The 23,530-nt window shown below is 43.8% G+C and overlaps 1 protein-coding gene across 1 annotated transcript; it reads right to left on the bottom strand.

Moving 5' to 3' along the window:
• Positions 1–387: 387 nt before the first annotated feature.
• Positions 388–22,018, bottom strand: KLHL42 (kelch like family member 42). The gene is made up of 3 exons (XM_006079536.4): positions 21,057–22,018; positions 10,985–11,178; positions 388–5,841 (listed from the first exon to the last, which is right to left on the bottom strand). Exons 1-3 carry the CDS (start codon positions 21,929–21,931, stop codon positions 5,390–5,392), a joined length of 1,521 nt encoding a protein of 506 aa, XP_006079598.4. The 5' UTR covers positions 21,932–22,018; the 3' UTR covers positions 388–5,389.
• Positions 22,019–23,530: the final 1,512 nt, after the last annotated feature.

Genomic DNA, 23,530 nt, shown 5'->3' with positions numbered 1-23,530 from the left:
CAGACCGTGAGTGTCATAGCTAACACAATAGAAACAGAACTATGTGTCTTAGTTTTCCTAGAGCAAGAGGTGTTTAAAACAGTGGGAATGGTAGAAAACACAGGGAGGAACAGATCGTGAGGGGCCATAATTGGTAAGCTATGGAATTTTGACTTCATTCTTTTATTCAGAATTGCAAGGATTCAGAGCTCCTCCTCCAAGATCCATCTTCTTCAAACATTAACAGTTTTCATAAGACACTCCACGTGGTTCTTCCTCCGCTAACTGGCTCATAGGTTAATCTGGCCTTCCAGCCAATCAGGAGCTCCCACCGACAGACAGCTGTCTCCCCTCCCCCAGCCCTTCTCAGCCCTGAGTACACAGCGGATACTTAACGGACAACGAACACAGATTTAGAACTATTTTATTTGAAGAGATTTTCTTCTGTAGTTCTAAACATAAAAGGAATGCTGTCTGAGTGAGTGCTTCATAGGCATCATTGTATTTAAATGAATCATGTGAATGTTTACATTTTAAGCCACACTGGAAACTGAAGACACAATACAACCATTTTAACCAAGAAAGTATCAATCATAACAAAACATAACTATTCATTCTATAGATTATCTTTTTTTTCTAAAATGACCACTAGATATGAAAACATTGTAGAGACATCTAAAGAGTCCCTATTAAGTTTTTTTTAGAAAAACGGCATAATAATGCAAATTACATTTTCCTTTTCTTTACTAGTAATAAACTCTGACATCCACTTGACAAAGCACCAGCCAACCCCATCAAAGTCATTTCAGCACACTTTTGCAACTCAAAATTGACCATCTTTTACATTTAATCTGTCTCCTACAGGAATGAATGGGTAAAACTGGTTATGTTAAGTGCTAAACTCAGTCTGTGTCAATTGGTGTGTATTTTATATTGTGTTCCTAAGTTAACACCAGAAAATGGAAAAAAAAATATGCTTATGTGAATGAAATATACCCTTTAATAGTTATCACAAAGGCAGAAATCAACTGACTCTCAGTCAGGACTAGTATATAGATGTCCATTTCTTTATTAATATTTTTGATCGAAGTGTGTTAAAGGCATAGGTATAAACACACACGTGAACAGCTGGCTTCTCTCCCAATACCTGCCTCCCTGGATTTGTTCATCATTCTCATGGGATCAAGCTGTTGAGCTCTCAGCTCCATAAGCCATGGTGCCTACTAAGTATTTTTAAATAAAGCCAATCTCATATCATCCTTCTCAGGAAAATGAAGTACAGAGAAGACTATGGAAAGTAGTGAGAAAAGAGCATACGGTGAAAAAGAAAAAAAAAAAACACAGCATGTGATGTTTAAATTGAGTGTATAGCCAGTATGAATCAGCTAGTATGATGATCGTTAGTCAACCATGTAAGGTAGGGGCCAGACTGGGGCCAGGACTGAAGATGCAGGAATGCAACACGCCCCAGTGCACCTGACGAAAGCGGGCATCCTCCAGACAGTCTAAGACGGTCACGGCAAACATTTCCACAAGGCTGCAAGGTCTTCAAGGCTAGGGATGGTGGCTTACTTATGTCTGTCTCCCCACTTCTTAGCACTTTCTTGCACATGATAGAGATTTAATATGTATTTTGGGAAACCAGAAAACAGCTCAATCAGCTCACTGCTTTCACAGACATTCTGGGTGGTGTCTACTCATGTCATTCATTCACTCCTCTGCCTAAGGCAGGGATGACAAAGAGACCTCATCTCACTCTGATGGGCTGGTAATAGATGCCTGGAAGCATTAATGACATGGATTTTTAAGACCAATTTCTGCCACAGAGGCAAAAAGTGCTGCTCACTCGTAACGCCACCTTGAAAGAATGGTGGCATAGTGTTTCATCTTCCCCAGCCCTAGTCTAGGAGAAAGGCATCCAGTGAAGGACTCACCCATATTCCCTCTCTGTTGCTATGTTGTCTCTCAAGTGCTCTGCATTAAGCCACTGCTTATTAAGTGCTGGTCGACCAGGACAGCAAAGCCTTCACACTCGATTTACCTGTGCAGCCAAACACATAGGGTCATGACTTTACCTAGAAATCTGAAAACATGGCATTCACAACACTCAAAGAGTAATGGTTTATCGAAAGAGAACAGGCATTTACTTGATTACTCTCCCGGTAGAGAGTTTTGTCCATCTCAGAACAATTTTAATTGATATCTAAGGCATTTGGAATTACTTAGGATTTTGGTTTTTTAAAAAAAATGGCAGAGTTAAATTCTCTTTGGTATTCATGCTTAATCCTAATCTACTTGTTTCTTACTAGTATCCATAACCTTCTCAGTACTTCACTGTTAAGATTTAACAAATATAGTTGAAATAATCAACTCCTATACATTCATCAGACAAATGTTTAAAGGGAGGGGCCTCAGAAACTAAGGATGCAGAAAAGAAAGCCAGAAGGAATGACTGGAGAACCAATAACCTCCATCTAACAATTCACACTTAGACCATGCTCAGTGAAATAGGGTGCTTCTGGCAAGGTGGCCAGCATTCAGGTCTTCCCAGTAACTCCCCTCTCCACAGTGGGAGGGCAGCAGCCCTCAAAAGCTTCTCTGAAAATGAGACAGCAGTTGGAGAAAGAGAAGAAACAAAGGGAGACTTTCAAGCAACATTGCCTTCATCATAGGTAGAGTCTTCAGTACAACATTGGCACCAGTGAGAGCATGAGGCTAAATTAAAACTACTCTCAAAACATCAACACAGCTAATGTGTACAGCAAGAAGGAAGTCTCAAATCCACAGATCTCTCCTACCGCACTTTCTGTTTTGCCTAAGTACTGCTGGCACCCCCAAGGAAGTCTTGTTAGAGTCTGCGTATCTTAGAGCTTAATATGCCAGATGCCTATGTGTGCGCATGCACACTCGTTACACACACACACAGATGCACATACACACACATTAAACTTGGTTTATAAAAAGAGCTTTGTGGATAAGAGTATGCCTTCACTTGGTCAAAGAATCTAATTGTTGGCACGAGGAAAATAGATCCAAAGAATGTAATCAAGAAGAGAACTGGTTGGCAGGAAATTTTGTATTTCTTATAATGTGGGTATTTACGAGCTAATCTCCAACTGTTTGTCCAGAATTAATTCAACTGGCTATAATCGTAGGAATATATAAGGTTAAGCCTTAAAAACGCTAAGATCTATAGTAACACAAGTTAACACTATCTAAAATAAATTAGATTTTTAAATATATGTAATGAAATTACTGGTCACCAGAAATTCAATTCTATAATGAATATAAATTAATATAAATCTATTATTAAAGTACTATTCCCAATAAAATTTAAGTCAGAGTTCTTTAAAAAAAAGAAAAAGAAAAAGAAGGCTAAGTATTTGAGAATAAATGGATATGGCTTAGAAACCCTTCAATATTGTTGTTGATAAGATTATTTGGTAACAAGACACAAAAATCTATCTCCATGTCCACAATAAAGACTTACCACATTTTACCTAATAGAAGTATTCCTGAAAAGTTGTGCAACTAGAATTTTTTACAACCAGACCCTTATTTTAAATATACTAGGAGGTCATAGTTGTGAAGAAACCCTGTAGTGAGTCCTTGTATAAACTGAAGCCTGTTAAGGTCATCGACTCCTCTGTGTCCACCTGCCCAGTGAATGCATACTGGAGGCATCAGTAAGCGTGCTGAATGCATGAATTTGCCCTAACAGTTTTTGTTTTTCTACAGGACCTTTTTAAAGTGAGGCACGCTGAAACTGGAATGTTAGGACAGAACGACAGGATCCAGCTCACAATTTAGTTATTCCACTGCAAAAAATCAGAGGGCTTCAAAAAATGTTTTTCAATGGAAATAAAATTGCTTTACATGTGTATATACAGGCATAACTCATTTCATGGTGCTTCACTTTACTATACTTTGCAGATTAATACACTGTTTACAAATTGAAGATTTGTGGCAACCCCACTTTGTCAGGTATAATGGTTAGCAGTATTTAATAATAATAGTATTTTTAAAATTAAGGTATGGACATTTTTTTAAGACATAATACTACTGAACACTTAATGGACTATATAGTATAGTGCAAACATAACCATTACATGCACTGGGAAACCTGAAAATCCTTTCAATTTGCTTTATTGCAGTGGTCTGGCACTGAACTACAGCATATCCAAGAGATGCCTGTATATTTTTAAAGAAATGCTGATCTATGACTGGCAGAAGATTTTATTCATTGTTAACTATTTACTGTAAACAAACAACTCTTAAGCTGGGTTCCACTTGATTTACCAACCAAGGCAAATAGAGCACCTTACCAAATTTCCGAAGTCCTAGCAGATGCTACTCCATCTCTAGGGGCTTCTTTCCCTCTCTCTAGCACAAATGTTTCAAAGCTGTCCTCACTTTACCCCACAAAAGCAAAGCATGAATTAAAAAGCCAAGATTAAATCTGAAAGGTGTCTGACTTAAGTATAAAGTTACACTTTCAAACTTAAAGAACTAGGTCAAATACATTCGATAAAAGTAACTTTCAAAGGCATTTTTTTTTTTCTCTTATTTGGTGCTTCCTTCCCTTCCCATTTAAGACTCAATTTAAAAAATATAGAGATTCATTCTTTTAAACAATATATCCTCTTTTTTAAGAAATACAGAATGCCTAGCAATATAACCTGACCACACAAATCTGCAATCTGCTACATGAATGAAATAAGAGGTTATACCGGCCTATTTACTCAGCATTCATAACTGTTAAAAAAAAAAAAGACTTGAAAAATAGCTGAGAACATTGTTACACAGGTTTGGGGGAGGACTGGGTGTTGGGTTCCACTGGTGTAAGTTTTCTGGAAAGTCATGTGCAAATAAAATAAATGAACACAGAACCCTAGTTTAAACACACTGCAACACATGTGGGTGTGACCAGGGGAGAAAGACAGCGTTAATATTCATGTTTGTCAAGTAAATTAATAACAAAAACAAACAAAAAAACCTCTCACTTAAGGTATCAATGATATTTCAAGTGATCTAAATAAAACAGATTTAAAAATCATCTTTAGCATTCTTACCAATTTTGACTTTGGCCCTTTACTAAACAGGCACAATGAATCTTCTTTTTGAAGATCAGTTTCAGACATTGGCCCAAGGGTATCACATTTGTACAAAAAACATTATCATGGATTTGCTCCCATAATTTAAAAATCAATAATTAAAAAAATAATAAAGTTGGTCTCTCTTTTTTCCCACAAGTTTTCAAGTAAATTAGTTCAAGTAAGCTTATTTACAGCTTCTGTATAAATGACCTAAAACTCACATTTTCCCTTTGAAAATCAGTCTCTCTGGAAATTGGACAGTTGTGTTTTTTGGTCTTGAACCAGGTTTCTTTTTCAGTTCTAGGTCAATTCAGTCAGGTTTCTGTTTTATTGGGCAGATAAAGAGAAGAGACCAGCAAATTGTGTCCAAAAGCTGGGAAACGCCTAAAGGCTTCCCAACTATCTGAAAAGATATTGTACTTGAGGAAAACTCGGTGCTCCAGGCTGGTGGACAGGGTCACGTCTCTGCTCATGATGTAGATGCCATCGTTGTGCAGTGCGCACGTCAGGTTAAGGCCCGACTTCGATGTGTTCTCCTTGAGGTAGAGCCACTGGCGGGTGGCGGTATTGTAGGACTGCACGGTGAGCATGTCCTCACTCTGGCTGCCCCTTCGTGTGGGCCCCAGCTCGTGCAGACAGCCCCCCACGATGTAGATGGTCTCCTCCACCGACACCATCTGCTGCTTGCGGATGTGGACGTCGCACGTTTCGAAAAGAGTCCAGAGGTCGGCGGAGGGGCAGTACTGCAAGATGTTCAGGTTCCGGTCTGAAAGGCAGAGAGGAGCCGCGTGAGGACACCACCAGGGGGAGCGCCACCAGCCGCCCGGCTGGACCTGCACGCCTGCCTGAGACTGAATGATTGCCTCACACAGAGGCCAAACTGCTTCCGGAAAGCGGAAGTTGGGAAAAGAGTTTGGGAAATGGCTGGGAGGAGATCCGTGTAGAATCCTCCCCACTGGGCTGGCTCTCAGAGCCGGTCGGACCAGGGAGATGAGCCTCTGTGACAGAGCAACCGCTCCTCCCTGGGACCCCTGCACCTTGGAGAACCACCAGGCCAGCGTAGGAAGAATCCAGGCCTCAGAGAGTCCTCATCAGTACCTAACAGAACGAGGCGCTGCCTAACGCAAATGACAGGCTGAGCCCCAAGAGGATCTCTTCTTGACAACAGATTCTATGAAACAAGACAAGTGAGCTGAGCGGGATCTCTGGAGCCGTGTAACGGAAAGGAGGCAGAGCTGCAAGTCAAAGAGATGCAAGAAAAAAACTCTGACCTCTGGCCTTTAAGCCAGAATCGCTTGGCAATTCTGTTTCCCAACTGTAACACTGGAGATGCGCTGACAACGGCTCTTTCCCCTCCCCTTGCCCATTTCACGAGATGGTTACGTATATACATATATATATACACACACACATATATATATTTTTGTTTTGTTTTTAACATGGACCATTTTTTAAAGTCTTTATTGAACTCATTACAATATTATTTTTATTTTATGTTTTGTAACTTTTTGGCCCTGAGGCATATGGGATCGCACCCACACCCCCTATGCTGGAATGTGAAGTCTTAATTACTGGACCACCAGGAAGTCCTGAGATGCTTAATTATTGTGTGGATATAATCGGATGGTAGATGAAAGACCACCCTAACATCATTTTCAATTAATACCTGTTTCAAGGAAAAATGTTGCCTAGTCTCTTTGAAAAATGCTTGTGAAATTGAAAATATCTAGTTTCCTTTTTCGTTTTTTTTTTTTTTTAATTGTTCTTTTATTCTTTCTTTCCTCAAGGGAAGAATAAATGGAATATTTTAGCCTCAGCAAAAAAAAAAAAAAAAAATTAAAAATGCTCTGAATTATCCGAAAGAATGAACTTTCTGTTTGTTGTTTTTTAAACAACAGCATCAGTGTAAAGAGACAGGTCAGCTTGGGAACTGACGTTCAACGAAAGCCGCAGCCTTTTGATCGCTGCAGAAACTGGGAGCAGTACTTCCTCCTGAGACAGAAGGACCCACCCACAGAGGGCTGTAATTAAAGCTACACCGTGCTCTCTGCTACAAGTCAAGTGCCTTGAGAGGGCACAGGGGATAAAGCGGACATTCTAGGAGACAGCACTAAGGAGTCTGGTTACTAATCTACCAACAAGTACTCCTGAGTAACCTGGTTCCCCATCCTACAAATAAAGGACCTATTCTGGCCAAGCGTCAGTGTATTTATTTCTCAGGTCCAGGTTTGAAGGTCCTTCCAGGTCTTCTGTAAATGTTTTCTCTCCTCACCCAACAAGGGCTCAGGCCATGATGAGGTTTGAGTTGGTGGAATGATCTTTTTGCATTTACACTGAGAGTTGACTCCGACATTTAACAAATCACCCCTCTTCCCTTTAGTGGTTACTACTACTTTCTATTGAATTTCATTTCTTCAGTGCTGGCCAAAGAATTAAAATAATCAATCAGTTATCATAAAAATGATGAATTATCCCTTACTAAATTTTAAAAGTATCACCTGACTTAAGTGAGTAGGTTAAAAACCCAACTTCAATTCCTGATTTTTTTTTTTTTTCATGGCAATTATGATGTCTTATTTTAAAGACAAGGAACTATTAGGAAGTGCCGGGACAAGCCCAAGCAGAGGAGGAGGGGGCTTCAGAGGACAAGGAGCTGCCTGCCCTCTCATAGTAGAAAACTCATTTTCAGCCCTTGCACAAACAGCCATCCATCCACGTCACCTAACCATCCTGTCATGGGGATTTGGCTCAGGGAAGCCGGGTCAGGGATCACAGTGGGTGGCCCAAGTGAAGAAGGCACATTAGTAGTGGCCTGTGAAACTAGAAAACACACAAGCAAGGGTTTTCCAGGTCAAATCTAAAGAACATTTGCTCAGCCAGGGTCATGGAAAAACTAGGAAATCTACCAGTAGAGTTGTCTTTGGGTTACAGTGCTGCCTGTCAGGGCTTCCCGACTCTGGGGTAGAAGAGAAACCAAGGGCTGTGTGTGCACTGGGTCAGCCCACAGGGCACATTCTGTGTCACAAAACCTAGGGAGGAATCAGAATTCTTAGAAATGTGCAAAAGTAAATAACTGTATTTACTTTCCTAGGAGAGAAGACACACAGATACACACAGAGGTACATATGCATACACAGGAATTCTCTGGGGTCCATGGTTTAGTTAAGTCTATAAAGTTGACCACTGTAACCTGAACACCAATGCTGAAGTGAAAGAAGTGACTGCTAGGTCTCATTTTCTTTCAATTATTTGTAAAGGAAGAGTGGACAGATATCTTATCATCAGTGGAGAGTCACAAGGGATAAGTGATGAAAACTTGGTGTGAAAAAGAAAAACCTCACTGCTCCCCATGCACTTCTCTTCCCACGTCACCGTCCTTAAATGTATAAATGAAAACACCACCTACAGAAGGTTGAATGGTGGCCCCTGGATAGATATGTTCATCTTCTAACCCCCAGAACCTTTGAATGCCACTTTTTTTGGGAAAAGGATCTCTGCAGATGTAATTTTAGTTAAGGATCTAAAGAAGAGACCATCCTCTAGATAACCCAGGCAGCTCTAAATCCAAGAAGTATGTCCTTGTCAGAGACAGAAGAGGATCCAAAGAAGACAAACAGTTGGCCAAGAGGCACATGCAAAGACACTCAACTTCTCTGTTAGAGAAATGCCAATCAAAACTACAATATAATATCACCTCACATGGGTCAGAATGACCATCATCAAAAAAAATCTATGAAAAATAAATGCTGGAGAGGGTGTGGAGAAAAGGAAACCCTCTTATACTGTTGGTGGGAATGTAAATTGATACAGCCACTATGGAGAACAGTATGGAGTTTTCTGAAAAAACTAAAAATAGAACTACCATATGACCAAGAAATCCCACTTCTAGGTGTATACCCAGAGAAAACCATAATTCCAAAAGATACATGCACCCCTATGTTTATTGCAGCAGTATTTAGTACTGCAGTTTGTTGCAGCTTGCAACAGCCAAGACATGGACGCAACCTAAATATCCATCAGTAGATGAATGGATAAAGAAGATGTGGTACATATACACAATGGAATATTACTCAGCCGTAAAAGGCAATGGAATCGTGCCATTTGCAGAGATGAGGATGGACCTAGAGACTGTCATACAGAGTGAAGTAAGTCAGAAAGAGGAAAATATCATATACTAACATATAGGGGATCTAGAAAAGATGGTACAGATGAACCTCTCTGCAAAACAGAAGTTCAGACATAGACATAAAAAAGGAACATGTGGACACCAAGGGGGAAGAAGGGCTGGGATGAACTGGGAGATTGAGATTGACATATATACACTATTGATACTATGTATAAAATACTTAACTACTGAGCACATACTGTATTGTACAGGGAACTCTACTCTGTGCTCTGTGGTGACCTAAATGGGAAGGAAATCTGAGAAAGAGGGAATATATGTGAACATACAGCTGATTCATTTTGTATACAGGAGAAACTAACACAACGATGTAAGGCAGCTAAAGAAAGCAGAAGTCGCTCAGTCGTGTCCGACTCCATGGACTATACAGTCCATGCAATTCTCCAGGCCAGAATACTGGAGTGGGTAGTTGTTTCCTTCTCCAGGGGATCTTCCCAACCCAGGGATCGAACCCAGGTCTCCTGCATTGCAGGCTGATTCTTTACCAGCTGAGCCACCAGGGAAGCCCGAGAATACTGGAGTGGGTAGCCTATCCCTTCTCCAACAGATCTTCTGACCCAGGAATCGAACCGGGGTCTCCTGCATTGTAGGTGGATTCTTTACCAACTGAGCTTTCAGGCAATTATACTCCAATAAAAAAATTTTTTACAAGCTGTGAGATGCTCCCTACCAAGACCAGGAGTATAAAACCTATGGAGAAGCTTGTTATTTTCAAATCATTAACTATAAAATGTCCACCAAACAAAGTAGAAAACACATATGCGTACTGAATGCTCAGTCACTTCAGTTGTGTCTGACTCTTTACAATCGTATGGACTGTAGCCCGCCAGGTTCTCGATCCATGGGATTCTCCAGGTGAGGAGAATACTGGCATGGATTGCCATGCCCTCCTCCAGGGGATCTTCCTGGTCCAGGGATCAAACCTACATCTCTTAAGTCTCTTGCATTTGCAGGTGGGTTCTTTACTACTAGAACCACCTGGGAAGCCCATTAGTCACTGAGTTGTGTCCAACTCTTTGCAGCCCCATGGACTGTAGCCTGCCAGGCTTCTCTGTCCATGGAATTCTCCAGGCAAGAATACTGGAGTGGCTTGCCATTCCCTTCTCCAGGAGTCTTCCCAACACAGGGATCATTGCAGGCAGATTCTTTACCACCTGAGCCACCAGAAAAGCCCAGAAAACACATATGTATGGTTTAATAAATAGCACAGCCACCTCCCACTGCTGGTCAAGAAAGAATGCTCTTCATGCTCTTGTTCCTCCTATGATATGTGAACAGCCTGGAGCTGAATTTCTGGAATCTGTACCCCATATGTTTGTACCCAAACACAAGGGAGAAAGTGAAAAGAAAGACCTGCAAGGATGCATTGGCACTAAATCCCAGTGTTAGACAAGGCGGGTTCAGTGTACTTGAGATAAAGGTAGGAGTCATCCAGCCAAGTCACAGGATGGTTGACTACAGGGTGGAATTTCCAGAGCAGGAAGAAAATACATGTTTTCTTCACAGCTCCCCCCACACCATGCAATTTTCATGCTCAAACAAAGGTATCAAAGACCCCTCTTTGATGTCCCACAGGATGCTCTTTTTTCCAGATATGTAAATATACAGTAAGCAATACATAACATCAAGCTGGTGTGCACTAGAGGGCTTCCTCTAGCCCCTCCCGTCCTCCCCCAGGCTGCCAAAGCTCACATGGAGGAGGACCACTTTCCAGGCCTTCACTTACCTCGGGTAGTGTATCCTCCAATGACATAAATTTTCCCCTTACACTCACACGCAGAGAACTCAGCCAGAGGGTTTGGTAAGGGTGCCACAAAATTCCAGGCATCCTGCTCAGGGTTGTAACACTCAACATTAGAAACGGCCTGCCCACCAATGGCATAGAGTTTGAAATTAACAGCCACGAGCTTGAAGTTAGACCTGCAAGAGAGACACAAAGGCCCACAAAGTCAGTTCTGATTACTCAAAAGACCACGGCACAATCTGCTAAAGCTGTGTGTGGAATCTGCTTGGTATTTGAAGGAAATGAGCTCTCCAAACAGGGTGCTGTTATGCCTGGGGACAGAGGAATGATGAAATAGCATCCGAGATTTCACCCATCCCCAAGAAACCACAAAAATGGTGCATTCTCTACACTTCAGCTGTTGAAGGTAAGCAATTCAATGTAACAAGGACTAATCTTGCTTAGTTTAAACCAAGAATCAAAGACACTTTGTATATGCTAAACTCAAGACCTCTGTATCCAATCAAAAAATAATATAGTTGTAAAAAATAATTCACTCAGAAAGAAAAAACTCACAACACTGTAAATCAACTATACTTCTATAATAAGTAGATTGTTTAAAAAATAAACTCAATACTCTCTCAAGAATGGGAGCAATTACCCACTCGACTCCCTTGCCCGTCTCTACTCACAGGCGGTAGGCTCCATCCTAGGTATACATCAGCATTGCCTACACAGACAAGCACATGCAATATGTTTTCTACAGGGTGGTCCAAACACCCATTTACCATGAGTTCACTCAAGCAGATGGCTCACCCATCCTCCTCATGTGAGGGCATCTTCTACATTGCTTGGCAACATACAAAGTAGAGGGAGGTAAGCACTGAACTAAATAGAAATATTTTGATCTGGCATTGTAAGAGTATTCATACATGTTAACTCAACAAATAACAGATATCAACAAATGCTCACCTATCACAAGAGTAAACAATTTTAAAAAGAGAAATGTATTGCTTTTAAGATTCATATTCAGTAATACAATTAAATTGCTTATTGGCTTCAGATACTAAATAAAAGTCTCATGACTTTTGGATAGAAAAGAAAAAATTAATTTCTTTCACTGTAGTACAGGGATTAATGGACTCCTTAAAGGCCAGGAAGGATAAGCACTTGGAAGCGCTGGGTGAGTTGACTGTGATACATGCAACGATCTCAACTTCACACTCATACGAGCAGCAGCACAGAGCTGCAGACCTGGTTCTGGACCTGCTCTGGCGATAACCAGCTATCTGACCTCCGTCTCAAGTGTGTAAACCACACCCATCCCAGGGCAGTGGAGACAACCAGAGCACACAGCATATCAGAAAGTACCAACACAATGATTTTGTCGAAAGTAACAATGTCCTACTAAAGAATGGGGGTACAGAGGCTCTAAATGTTCAAATGGAAAAAAGCATGTAAGAGGGTAGATTAAAAAGCAGTAATAAACAAGTAGCCATGCTGGACAGATGTTTAATGAACAATGATACATTATGATATAGAACGTATGTTCGTAATAGCCACCTACTAAAAAACTAGGATTTTTTCAATGGTTCCTGTAATGTTTACATTTAAATGAGTTTTAGCTTAGTTGTGTTTTTCAAATTAGACAGTGAAAAGAGTACTCTTCATCAAGAACCCCACACTGTCCATTAAACCCAATTGGCCATTCAGTTTTTCATGCCAATAGACTTCACCGGGGTGGCAGTTACTGGGGGGTCCCTGGTTCACGGTGCTTACCTTTCCTGCTGCCAGTGGTCCTTAAAATCTGACCGTGATGCCCTCTCTGTGTGTGCAAATTTGGGGAACCAAAGGAAATAAAGCTTGTAAATAAGCACTAAATTTTACTAGCCCACAATTTGTTTTTGTTCCCCAAAGGTACACAGATAGTAAATTTTGTAAGATCAAAACAGTGTTTGATATTCCTCCAGCATAATCATTTGTCCTGTGCAATATGTAAGGGACTTCTTTCTGAGGCTGAACGAACAGGCAGCTAAAAGTAAACAGCTCCATCTCTCCAGACCCCAATATGCTCAAATTCACTTGAAAAGAGAAACAGTTTTCAATATTGAATTTATGATGAAATTGCCACCCAAACACAGGCCACTTGATGAAGAGGCAGACGGCCAAGGACTATGAACCCAGGCTTGCATGGGGAAGTCTCAGCTCCCCTGCTAAACAGCTCTGTGACCTTGAACAAGGCATTGAATCTCAGCTGATCTGAGTCTCAGTTTCCCCACTTGTGAAGGGGGGAAAAGAAAACCACGTTGTTAAGAGTTAAGAAGGGTAATCTACAGAAAGAGATCACTGCCTGCATGTCCCTGCCTATGTTTCTTAACCTCAGGAGGATTAGTTTCTCGTCGGGCAACTGCAGCCGTCACTGGCTGCAAAGTACCAAGTGCTGGATTTCTGTACAAAGCACTCTCATGTCCATAAATTCTTGCCTTTTCCCATTTTCTGAAAGTAAGTCTTCCGTTCTTCACATCCTGCAGGGTAAAGGTATGAATCCAACATAGCAATTATTTTAATTATCACTTTTATAGGGTTTTTCCTAATACTGATCCCTGATATCCTCCATTCAGAAAGGAAAAAGGATTTTTAAATCAAATAATTATTTGCTGTAGCTACATACTTGACTTAAACAGTGGATAGAAATGAAAGTGAGAAACATTAGATGATGATCTAGTTTCTTTCACTTAGAAGAAATCAAAAGCTCTTGAAATCCTTCAAAGCTAAGTAACATGAACCACGCTAACCACCAGCACACAGTACCAAAGACGAACAAGAGCTGCACAACCCCAGTAGCTGTAGTAGCTACATAGGATGACTGGGGTCTGACAGGCTGGGAGTGCCACTCAATGAAACTCACTGTGCCTCAGTTTCCTTTTGGGGAAAATGGAGCCCACAGAAAGGCCCACCTTACAGAGGCCCTGGAGGACATCTAAAGCAGTGACCACAACATGCAGCCCTGAGTAAGAGCTCAAGAACCGTAAACCACCAGCAGGTCTTGCTGCTTAGAAAAGTTGTTACCATTAGGGTAAAACTTGGAGTGCAAAGCTCGCTCCTTTCTCCCGTCCTTTCCCAAGCTCTCTGAGAAAGATGGTGCAGTCTGTGGACCACTAGGGCCTTCTGTCTCCTCCTTCCCCTATGCTACTTCCCCACATAGTAGGGTGCCCTGGGGACCAGTAAGGGGAGAAGGAAAGGTTAGGAGACAGAAGTAGTCATGCCTGCTCCCTACTACCAACCATCTCTGAGAAAACCTAACCCACAAAACAATTTAAACTGTTGGTCAAAATTACATTGGGTGCGGGGAGGAGGTGAATAGACATATGGTTTTCTTTACTTCATGGGGCTTTCCTGGTGACTCAGATAGTGAAGAATCTGCCTGCAATGCGGGAGACCTGAATTCAATCCCTGGGTCAGGATAATCCTCTGGAGAAGGGAATGGCAACCCACTCCAGTACTGTTGCCTGGAGAAGTCCATGGCGCCTCAGAGTTGGACAAGACTGAGTGACTAACACACTTCACTTCATGCTATCCTGAGACTCCACTGCAATTCACCATAGAGGACAACATTTCTCAAAGGTTCCATCACTCTAGAAAAGTTCTAAAAGAAACTTTGGCTCAGAGGAAAGAGGACAGCCAAAGCTGACAAGTGTAATTCCTTCCAGGCCAAGGACTTGTTTGGTAGGTTTCTCTCCTAGTCTTGCTGTACTCACATGCAGAACAACCCTACTCTGATTTCAGAGCAAGGGTACAGGGCAACACAAGAGACTAGAGACAACTCTAGAAACAGAGAAGTTAACGAACTGATGACTGCAGCGGTGCCAGTTCCTGCAAGTTATCCCAAATTAAAGCGAGGAAGGGAAGCAAGCAAGTTTGTGGGCACACAAGTTTCTACACAGGCAGAGTTGCATCCTGACAACTCCAGAGATCAAATCCACGTGCAGACCACTAGGCGGTACTGTGTGCTTGGACTTCAAAGCAGCCTCTCCAGCAGCGTTGTGTACTCACTGCCGTTTTTAAGTAGAAGGCACAACCCTAAATGTTTCTTTTTTCTTCTTTTCTTTTTTGGTTCACCACTGGTCGTTTAGCATCATTTTCTCTAGGTTGTAAGTTCAGTTCAGTTCAGTTCAGTCACTCAGTCGTGTCCAACTCTTTGCGACCCCATGAATCAAGGGCTTTATAAATCTCTCCATCCCAGGGGAGTCTAAGTTCCCACCTGTCCCTTGTTATTTAAGATTATGGGATCATTTTACTGTTCAGTCCCTGTGGAAAGTAGGCTGCTCTGTCTTTGATCCCTTTGTCAATGGTCCAGTTACCTCAGCAAAGGCAAGTGAATGGGGTGGATGTGAAACGCTGTGTAACCAGGGGTCAAAATCTGCCCTTTCTACTCAAGGTTTCTTCCAGTCTTTCTTCCAGTCTCCTAAGTTTCTTCCAGTGCTTTCGGAGCCTGTGTGGGACACATTATCCAGCAATAATTCCATTTCAGGTTTCACTTCTATTTGTCTCATCATCTAAATTCAACTATAAACTCCTTCAGGGCAGAGCCATATCATCGTGTGGTTTATTCAACAGTGACCAGAATGAGGCTGGCACAGAGGCTGTGGTGAGGGCTGAGACGCACGCAAGGAAATTCTGAGAAGCAACCCAGGATCATGAAATATCTGAGCTCGACTTCTTGGAAGAAAATAATCTTTAAAAGGAAAAGTTAAAGGTTTTCATGAAGACAGTCACCATCAGTCATTAAGCCAAAACTTGTAAATGCTCCAAAGGGTTATACTGAGTCAATGAATATTTAAATTTTGGTTACTCTACTTTTTACACACCTTGACCAATTTTTTAAAACATAGAGTAACCAAGCTCCAAGTAGGGCTTCCCTGGTGGCTCAGATAGTAAAGAATCCACCTGCAAAGTAGGAGACCCAGGTTCAATCCCTGGGTTGGGAAGACTCCATGAAGAAGGAAATGGTGACTCACTCCAGTATTCTTGCCTGGAAAATCCCATGCTCAGAGAAGCCTGGAGGGCTACAGTCCATGGGGTCACAAGGAGTCAGGCATGACTGAGCACTAACACTTTCACTACTCCACTTTTTACACACCTTGAGCAATTTACTTTCTGTGCCTCAGTCTCTGCCTCCGTAAAACGGGGACCTAATATAATCCTTGAGAAGAATAAGTGAGATGATACATGCAAAGCAGTAGTACAGAGTACCAGGTACTAGACAGTACCTAGTACAGAGTAAATGTTCAATTAAATGTTGCTGCTGCTGCTGCTAAGTCGCTTCAGTCATGCCCGACTCTGTGCGACCCCAGAGACGGCAGCCCACCAGGCTTCCCCGTCCCTGGGATTCTCAAGGCAAGAACACTGGAGTGGGTTGCCATTTCCTTCTCCAATGCCTGAAAGTGAAAAGTGAAAGTGAAGTCACTCAGTCGTGTCCGACTCTTAGCGACCCCATGGACTGTAGCCCAGCAGGCTCCTCCATCCATGGGATTTTCCAGGCAAGAGTACTGGAGTGGGGTGCCATTGCCTTCTTCGCAATTAAATGTTACTTACTATTATTTTTCAGTGATTCTAAGTAACTAAAATGACTATAATGACTTACAAAATAAAAATATTCACTGTAATGTTACATTTTAAAAGAACAAAAAGATACATTCACCTTTATTACAATAATGTAAAATATATTCCACAGTTCAAAAAAGCCATGCATTTAAAGCATTTATTGCTTACCATGTTAGCAGTATTAATATACATAAGCATTGAATAAGCAGTAGGTCCCAATCAGAAGAGAAAGAAAAAAACAAAAACAGAAAATTTCAATTCAGGGTGAGGAGTGTGCTATAAAAGAAAGCATGGCGTTTCATCATTTAGTCCAGTTGAGGGTTTGGGGACGGAATCCTGGTTGAGATTATGTCAGATCTGAGTCAAAGTATGAAGGAGAAAAGAAGGTTAAAATTCCAATATGGCACCCAATTCTAAAAATATAATGAAAAAAGGTATCTGTGTAGAAAGAATAATAATAACTTGAAAATACATAAGAATAATTATAACAACAACAACCAAAAAAAAGAAAAAAAAAAACCAGACCAGACAAAGGTAATAAAAGAAACCTTTCCTGAAGGACCAAAAACCCCCCCAAATACATGGAAAAACAAACCATTTTTCCATCTGCAAAGTATCAGAGAACTGTGAATCCTCCTTCAAATTAACCTATGATACAATGTAATTCCAGTCAAAATTCTAACAGGACTTGACAAGAAGATTCTAAAGTATATCTGAAGGAGAAAATGTATCAAGAATAACCAAGAGAATTAAAACAGAACAAATGGGTCTCTGTGCTATAAGACAATAAAATAGGTTCCCAAGCTACAAAAATTTAAAAATGTGTTATTAATATAGGAATGGCTAAACTGCCCACTGGGAAACAGGGAAATTAGCATAGGATAACTGGTTTAGCAAATCACAGTGAAGAACCAAGACTACTGAACATTCAGGAAACATGTTATAATCTAAAATCCCCAAAAGATTCAGATGTAAGTGTAAAATGGCAAAACTATAAAAGTAACAGCACGAGACAGATGCGGGCTCTCCTGGTAGAAGCCTTCCTGTAGAAAGCCTTTCCTATGCAAGATAAAAAGCTCATAGGAAGCAGACGACAAAACCGACTACGAAATATTGAAACGCTTTTCCTATAAAAGCAAGTGAAGTTGCTCAGTCGTGTCCGACTCTTTGTGACCCCATGGACTATAACCTACCAGGCTCCTCCGTCCATAGGATTTTCCAAGCAAGAACACTGGAGTGGGTTGCCATTTCCTTCTCCAGATCTTCCCGACCCAGGGATTGAACCTGGGTCTCCCACACTGTAGGCAGATGCTTTACCATCTGAGCCTCCAGGGAAGTCCCCTTTCCTATAAAAATGCCCTATAAACATGAAGCCCCAAACTGGAGGCTCACAAGGCCAGTTCTTGTTGTTGTCTATTTGCTTGTTTTTTAAATGGAGTACGGTGCCAACATTTAAAAATTGAGATATCTGGCGACACCATTCCTCACGTCTATGACAATAACAGCTGTGGTCGCGATGTGGCGCCCTCTTGCGGTGGATTAGTAACTCACCAGTTCATCATGACCCTTCCAAACCCCTCTATTCACTGGCTCTACCTGCCTGGTCACTTCTGGCATTTCATTTTTGACCTTTATGATAAAAAAAAAAGGCAGATGAAAAACATGTGCAACACTACCTAATAGATAAGAGTTATTACCTATATACAAGAAGAGAATTTCTAAAATTAATACAAAAAAGATAAGCCAGTTTTTTAAAAACTGGGAAAGGCCATTTATAAAAGATATGCTAAGTCACTTCAGTCGTGGCTGACTCTGGGCGACTCCATAGACGGCAGCCCACCAGGCTCCCCCGTCCCTGGGATTCTCCAGGCAAGAACACTGGAGTGGGTTGCCATTTCCTTCTCCAGTGCAGGAAAGTGAAAAGTGAAAGTGAAGTCACTCAGTCGAGTCCAACTCTTAGCGACCCCATGGACTGCAGCCTACCAAGCTCCTCCATCTATGGGATTTTCCAGGCAAGAGTACTGGAGTGGGGTGCCATTGCCTTCTCCGATAAAAGGTATACACATGGCCAATCAACATATGAAACAAACAATCTCTCCTCCAAGCAGAGACATTCACACCAGTGTTTTTGTCCATTATAATGATAAAGATAAAAAATGTTCATAATGTCTTATCTTGGCAAGAATTTAGGAAACTGGCAAGCTGAAACACTGTTGCTAAGAGAGGCAATTAGATCAATTTTTGTTGAGAAATTTGGCAGGAGCTACCAAACTTTAAAATGCATGTATACTTTGTTCCATCCATCCAGGGATTCCAGGCATTTGCCATATAGAGCTAACGTATACCAACTAAGATAGGCACACATATTCAAAGATGTTCAATATGGGATTTTTATAATGGCAAACGGAAGTGACCTAAATGCTCATGATAGGGAAGAACTGATTACAGTACTGCGCATCCATAGGCTGGAATACTACACAGCCATTAACAAGAGTGAGGTGGGTCTACATTTGCTGACACAGAAAAACACTCTCAGAGTGGAAATACCAAGGGCCATAATAATCAGCATAAGCTAAACAATTTTGCAGTAAAAATATGTATAAGATGCATATATACTCCAACATGTAAATGCATACATATATATTTTCCCCTGTAAACCATTACTGTATTTATAAATATACATTTGTGATGTATATTATGTATTTATATATTTACATTAATATGTCTATAGATACACATATGTTTTACTCCAAAGTTTTTCAATGTCAGGTGCAATTTTTCTAAGCATGTATTTATGCATTACTGGAATACTTTTTTTTTCCCTCCCTAAAGAGGGCAGTAAGGAGTTCCTGCAGGGGTGGCAGGGAAGGACTACCAGAGATTTGGAGAGAAAAAAGAATCATGTGAGGTGCTGTGTTAAGAGTTGTGGAGCTGGGTTTGTGTGCTGAGCACCAAATGCACAGCAGGAGACATGGGAGCAGAGGTGCCAGCCTGCTGGCTCTTGTATCCTGATCTTGGCATCTTCTATCACCACTGCATGTTCCTTGCTTCAACAAAAACTCTTAGAATCCATTTAAAAGTAACACTGTGATATCAGATTTTCAATACAGCGTGTAAATAATGCACTAGAGAGGGGATAGAAAAAAATACGCCAACCTGTAGATGGTTATCACCTCCCTCAAGGAGGAAGTAGTAGTAATGATCTTTCTATGGCCATACTACCCTGAACATGTCCTATCTTGAAAGCTAAGCAGGGTCAGGCCTGGTTAGTACTCGGATGAGAAAAGTGACAGTCTTTCTGCTTCTTCATTCTTTGCCCTTTTAACATGTTTTCTAGAACAACTACGCATTTTTTACCATGAAAAAACAAACAACACGTTCCAAATTGAATTTTATATTATAGTAGAAATAAAGCCAGTGTACCCTCCCCCACTCAGCCTAGAGGGGCATCTTAAGTCAAGTAAATCTGTGTAATGACCTTCTCATTCTTGTTAAGACTTTCTTTGCGCTGTTGTGAGTCCCCCAACTCCTTGTTCCACACTTCAGGGCAGGAACCACGGTGGAGGTTGGGTGGGGTGGGGGTGGGGGGGCTTGAGATGGACACAGATGGGCCAGAAGAAAGGGCATGCCTGTCCTTTCTTGAGTTACATTGATTCTTCTCCCCACTTCTGAATGGCTCTGGGCCATCCTGGGCTCTGCCATCGGTTTGTTGTTTTTTTTTTTTCTACCACTTCTTCCTGTAATGCTCTTTGCCCTTGTTTTTCTATTCCATCCCTGACTCTGTTCCCTCTTCCTGCCCCTGATTTCTTCCTTTTCCTTTCTTCAAGTCACCCAAGTGCATGTTGAGAGGGATTTGCAGGATGGGAAGGGAAAGGTTGGGGTGGATGATCATGTTCTAATTCTGCAGGTGACCAATGCCAGGCTCAAGTCTTGGGTCCATGATGAAGACTGTCTGGGAAGAAAAGTGAGATGCAAAAGAGAATAAAAAACAAGGAAGGTAATCCTGGATAGCTAATATTAGTAGAAGCCTAATGATTATTTTCTGATCACAGACTGGTAAGCTCCAAAGTCATCAACAAGAACATCCAAAGTCAGTGTTACAGGTTACCGTGTGTCATTATAATCAGGATTAGTTCCTAAAAGAAAATAAAAATAAAAGCAAAATTAAATAAAGTTTTCTTTGGAAGTATCCTTCTAGGAAAACCCAAAAAAGGCAATTCGTCTGAAGGCAAAATACTGGCTAAGAAAACCACGCAGCGAGCTGACCTCCTTGGGGGCTTCTGCTTCCCCGCAATTTCTTAGTTCATCGGGAACTTTGCCAGAGTCAAGGCCAACCACATTCCCGAGCAAGCCATTCCCATCTCAGAACAACCTCCAGTGACTGCTGTTGACTCCAGTGGAGTCAACCTGAGGGGTATGGCTTCCGGAACAGGTGGATGCGCGGGAACGCAGTAGCTGGCTGGGTGCTTACCTCTTCTGGTTCATGGAGGCCACCTGGAGCCACTCGTTGGTGCTGGGGTTGTAGGAATGCGCGGCAGAGATCTCCTGGCTGGTGATCCTGTACCCGCCCACGATGAAGAGGTAGTTGTCCAGGATGGCAGCCCCGTACCCCCTGACATTCACCAGGTCGGGAGGAAGGTTGTTGGCCAGCGGGAACCAGCGCTCCGTCATCTCCTCGTACCTGAGCATGGACGGGGGCTCCCCTTGGTAGGGGTGAGGGGCCAGGGGTCCCCCCAAGAAGTCCCCTAGGGCCACGAGGACGGGAGTCCCGGTCATCCGGGCCTCTCTCAGCCTCTGCTTCAGGCTGACATCCCCGGGGGCCGGAGGAGAAGAGCCCAGGAGGTGGAACTGGGGCTTGCACAGCACCTCGTGGAAGTGGACAGCCATGAAGCGCAGGCAGGCCTCCTGCAGGTCCGGGAGCCCGTACACCTGCGCCAGGCGGTACAGCTCCAGGCAGTTGGTGAGCCGCACCTGGGACAGCAGCAGCTGCAGCAGAGACGTGACCTGCAGGAAGGAGGCCGCCTCCACCAGCTCAGATAGCAGGCTCGCCTCGTCCATGTCCTCCTCCTCCTCCTCGGCCCCGCCACCCGGCTCCCCGCGCCGGCCCAGCAGCCAGCCCTCGCGGGCGCCGCCCGCGTTGATGAAGTCCAGCACCAGGCGCAGGCCCGGGGCGCTGAGGCCGCGCAGCTGCTGCACCTCGGGGCCCCCGGCCTCCGGGCTCAGGGCCTCGCGCATGCCGGAGCGGTAGAGGGCGCGGAAGTAGTCGCTCTGCTCGATGAGCTTTCGCTTGCTCACCGGGTAGCAGCGGTCCTCCAGGCGAATCTGCACCATCTCGTCGGCCGACATGGCCGGGGGACCGGGGGCGGCGGGGGCTCCCGCCAGCTCTGCGCGCTCGCCTCCCGCCCCCGCGCGCGCTCGCCGGGTTCCGGGGTGGCCGCGGAGCGCGGGGAGGAGGCGGCGGCGGTGCGGGGCCGCCCGCCCCCGCCCAGCCTCTCCGGGCCGAGGCGGCCCCTCCTCCCGGTCCCGGGGGCGGTGGCTCGGCCTCGCCCCCCCGCCCCTCCGGCCTCGGTCCGCGCCAAAAAAGGCCGGGGCGGCGCGCGCTGCCCGCTCGGGTCGTCCCGGGCCGTCAGCCGGGAGGGGATCCCAGCCTCCAGTCGCAGCCTCCTCCCACGCCCGGCTTCTCACTTCCGCCCGCGGGACCCCTGCCGCCGCCGCCGCCGCCGCGCTCCGGCTTTCCGGGAGGGCAGGAGGCGGCGGGTCTCGGGAGCCGGGAAGGCGCCTCCCCGCGTCCTCCCCCGCACGCCGGGCGCTGTGACCCTGCTGCCCGCCGGGGCTGCAGCGCCGCTCCGCGCGCGCGGGGTATGGGAGGAAGTCTTTCCTTCCACCGCGCCTTACCAGGGGGAAGGAAACGCAAGAGAAAGGGGCGTGGAAGGAAGAGCATGAAATGAGTCGAGGTCTAGGGAGTCAAAAAGACATCACGCGTGGGGTCGCGCATCCGACCGAGTTCGGCCTCGGGTCTGGGATGGGGACCGAGGCCCGCGGGCCGTCTCTGGACGCGTAGGTGGCACCTCGGGCTGATTCCTCGGAAGGGTCATCGTGGAGGAGCCATCTTGTAGGAAGAAGGGCCTGCTGGATGGCCGCAGGTTGTGCAGGGCTGCGAAGCAGAGGAGCGTGTGCGCACTGCTAGGGCCTGTGCTCTTTGTGCTATTAAAAGAAAGAAGTACGACTCAATAAACGTAAATCAGCTGCCTTCTTTCAAAATATTTTCTAACAGCCATTGCATTCCCGGTTTCATTTTGGTGGGACTAGCCACCCTGGAATGTTACTTCTGGGCAAAAGGTCTGGCGGTTTTTGCTCGTATTTTCCTACAGAGGTGGCTTTTCTGGACACCCTTTTACCCCTCCCTGACCCCTGACCCCCGCCAACTGAGGACCACTTAAGCAAGGCTACTGCTTCCCCATCTTCTCCACTGAACACTGCAAGTAGAAAGCACACCTCAAATAAGGATCTTGTGTTGCTCATAAGAGGAGAATTAATCCTAGAAAGGGGGAAAGTGAAAGTGAAATCGCTCAGTCGTGTCCAACTCTTTGCGACCCCATGTACTGTATAGCCTAGCAGGCTTCTCTGTCCATGGGATTTTCCAGGCAATAGTACTGGAGTGGATTCCTATTTCCTTCTCCAGGGGATCTTCCCGGCCTAGGGATCGAACCCAGGTGTCCCGCATTGGAGACAGACGCTTTACCGTCTGAGCTACCAGAGAACTCTAGAAAGGGAGAGTAGGTGGTGGTACTTATTAGGTTACCTTTGAGTAGAAGAAGGGTTAGGATTGGGAGGGAATAGTGTATGTGTGTGTGTGTGTTCACTCTTATCTTAACAAAAGCCCCTTGCAAACTTTCTTTGACCAGAGATTGAGAGCCAAATATAGTAGTCCTCAACCTGAGGAAA

Source organism: Bubalus bubalis, chromosome 4 (genome assembly GCF_019923935.1).
Source record: "Bubalus bubalis isolate 160015118507 breed Murrah chromosome 4, NDDB_SH_1, whole genome shotgun sequence".
NCBI lineage: Eukaryota > Metazoa > Chordata > Mammalia > Artiodactyla > Bovidae > Bubalus > Bubalus bubalis.
This window is presented reverse-complemented; position numbering and strand designations above follow the sequence as displayed.

Coding starts and splice junctions, on each gene's coding strand:
- KLHL42 (XM_006079536.4), bottom strand. CDS start 21,931: ATGTCGGCCGACGAGATGGTGCAGATTCGCCTGGAGGACCGCTGCTAC. Junction 11,179..21,056: donor GCCTCCATGAACCAGAAGAG/GTAAGCACCCAG, acceptor TCTCTCTTGCAG/GTCTAACTTCAAGCTCGTGG. Junction 5,842..10,984: donor TGGAGGATACACTACCCGAG/GTAAGTGAAGGC, acceptor TCTGCCTTTCAG/ACCGGAACCTGAACATCTTG.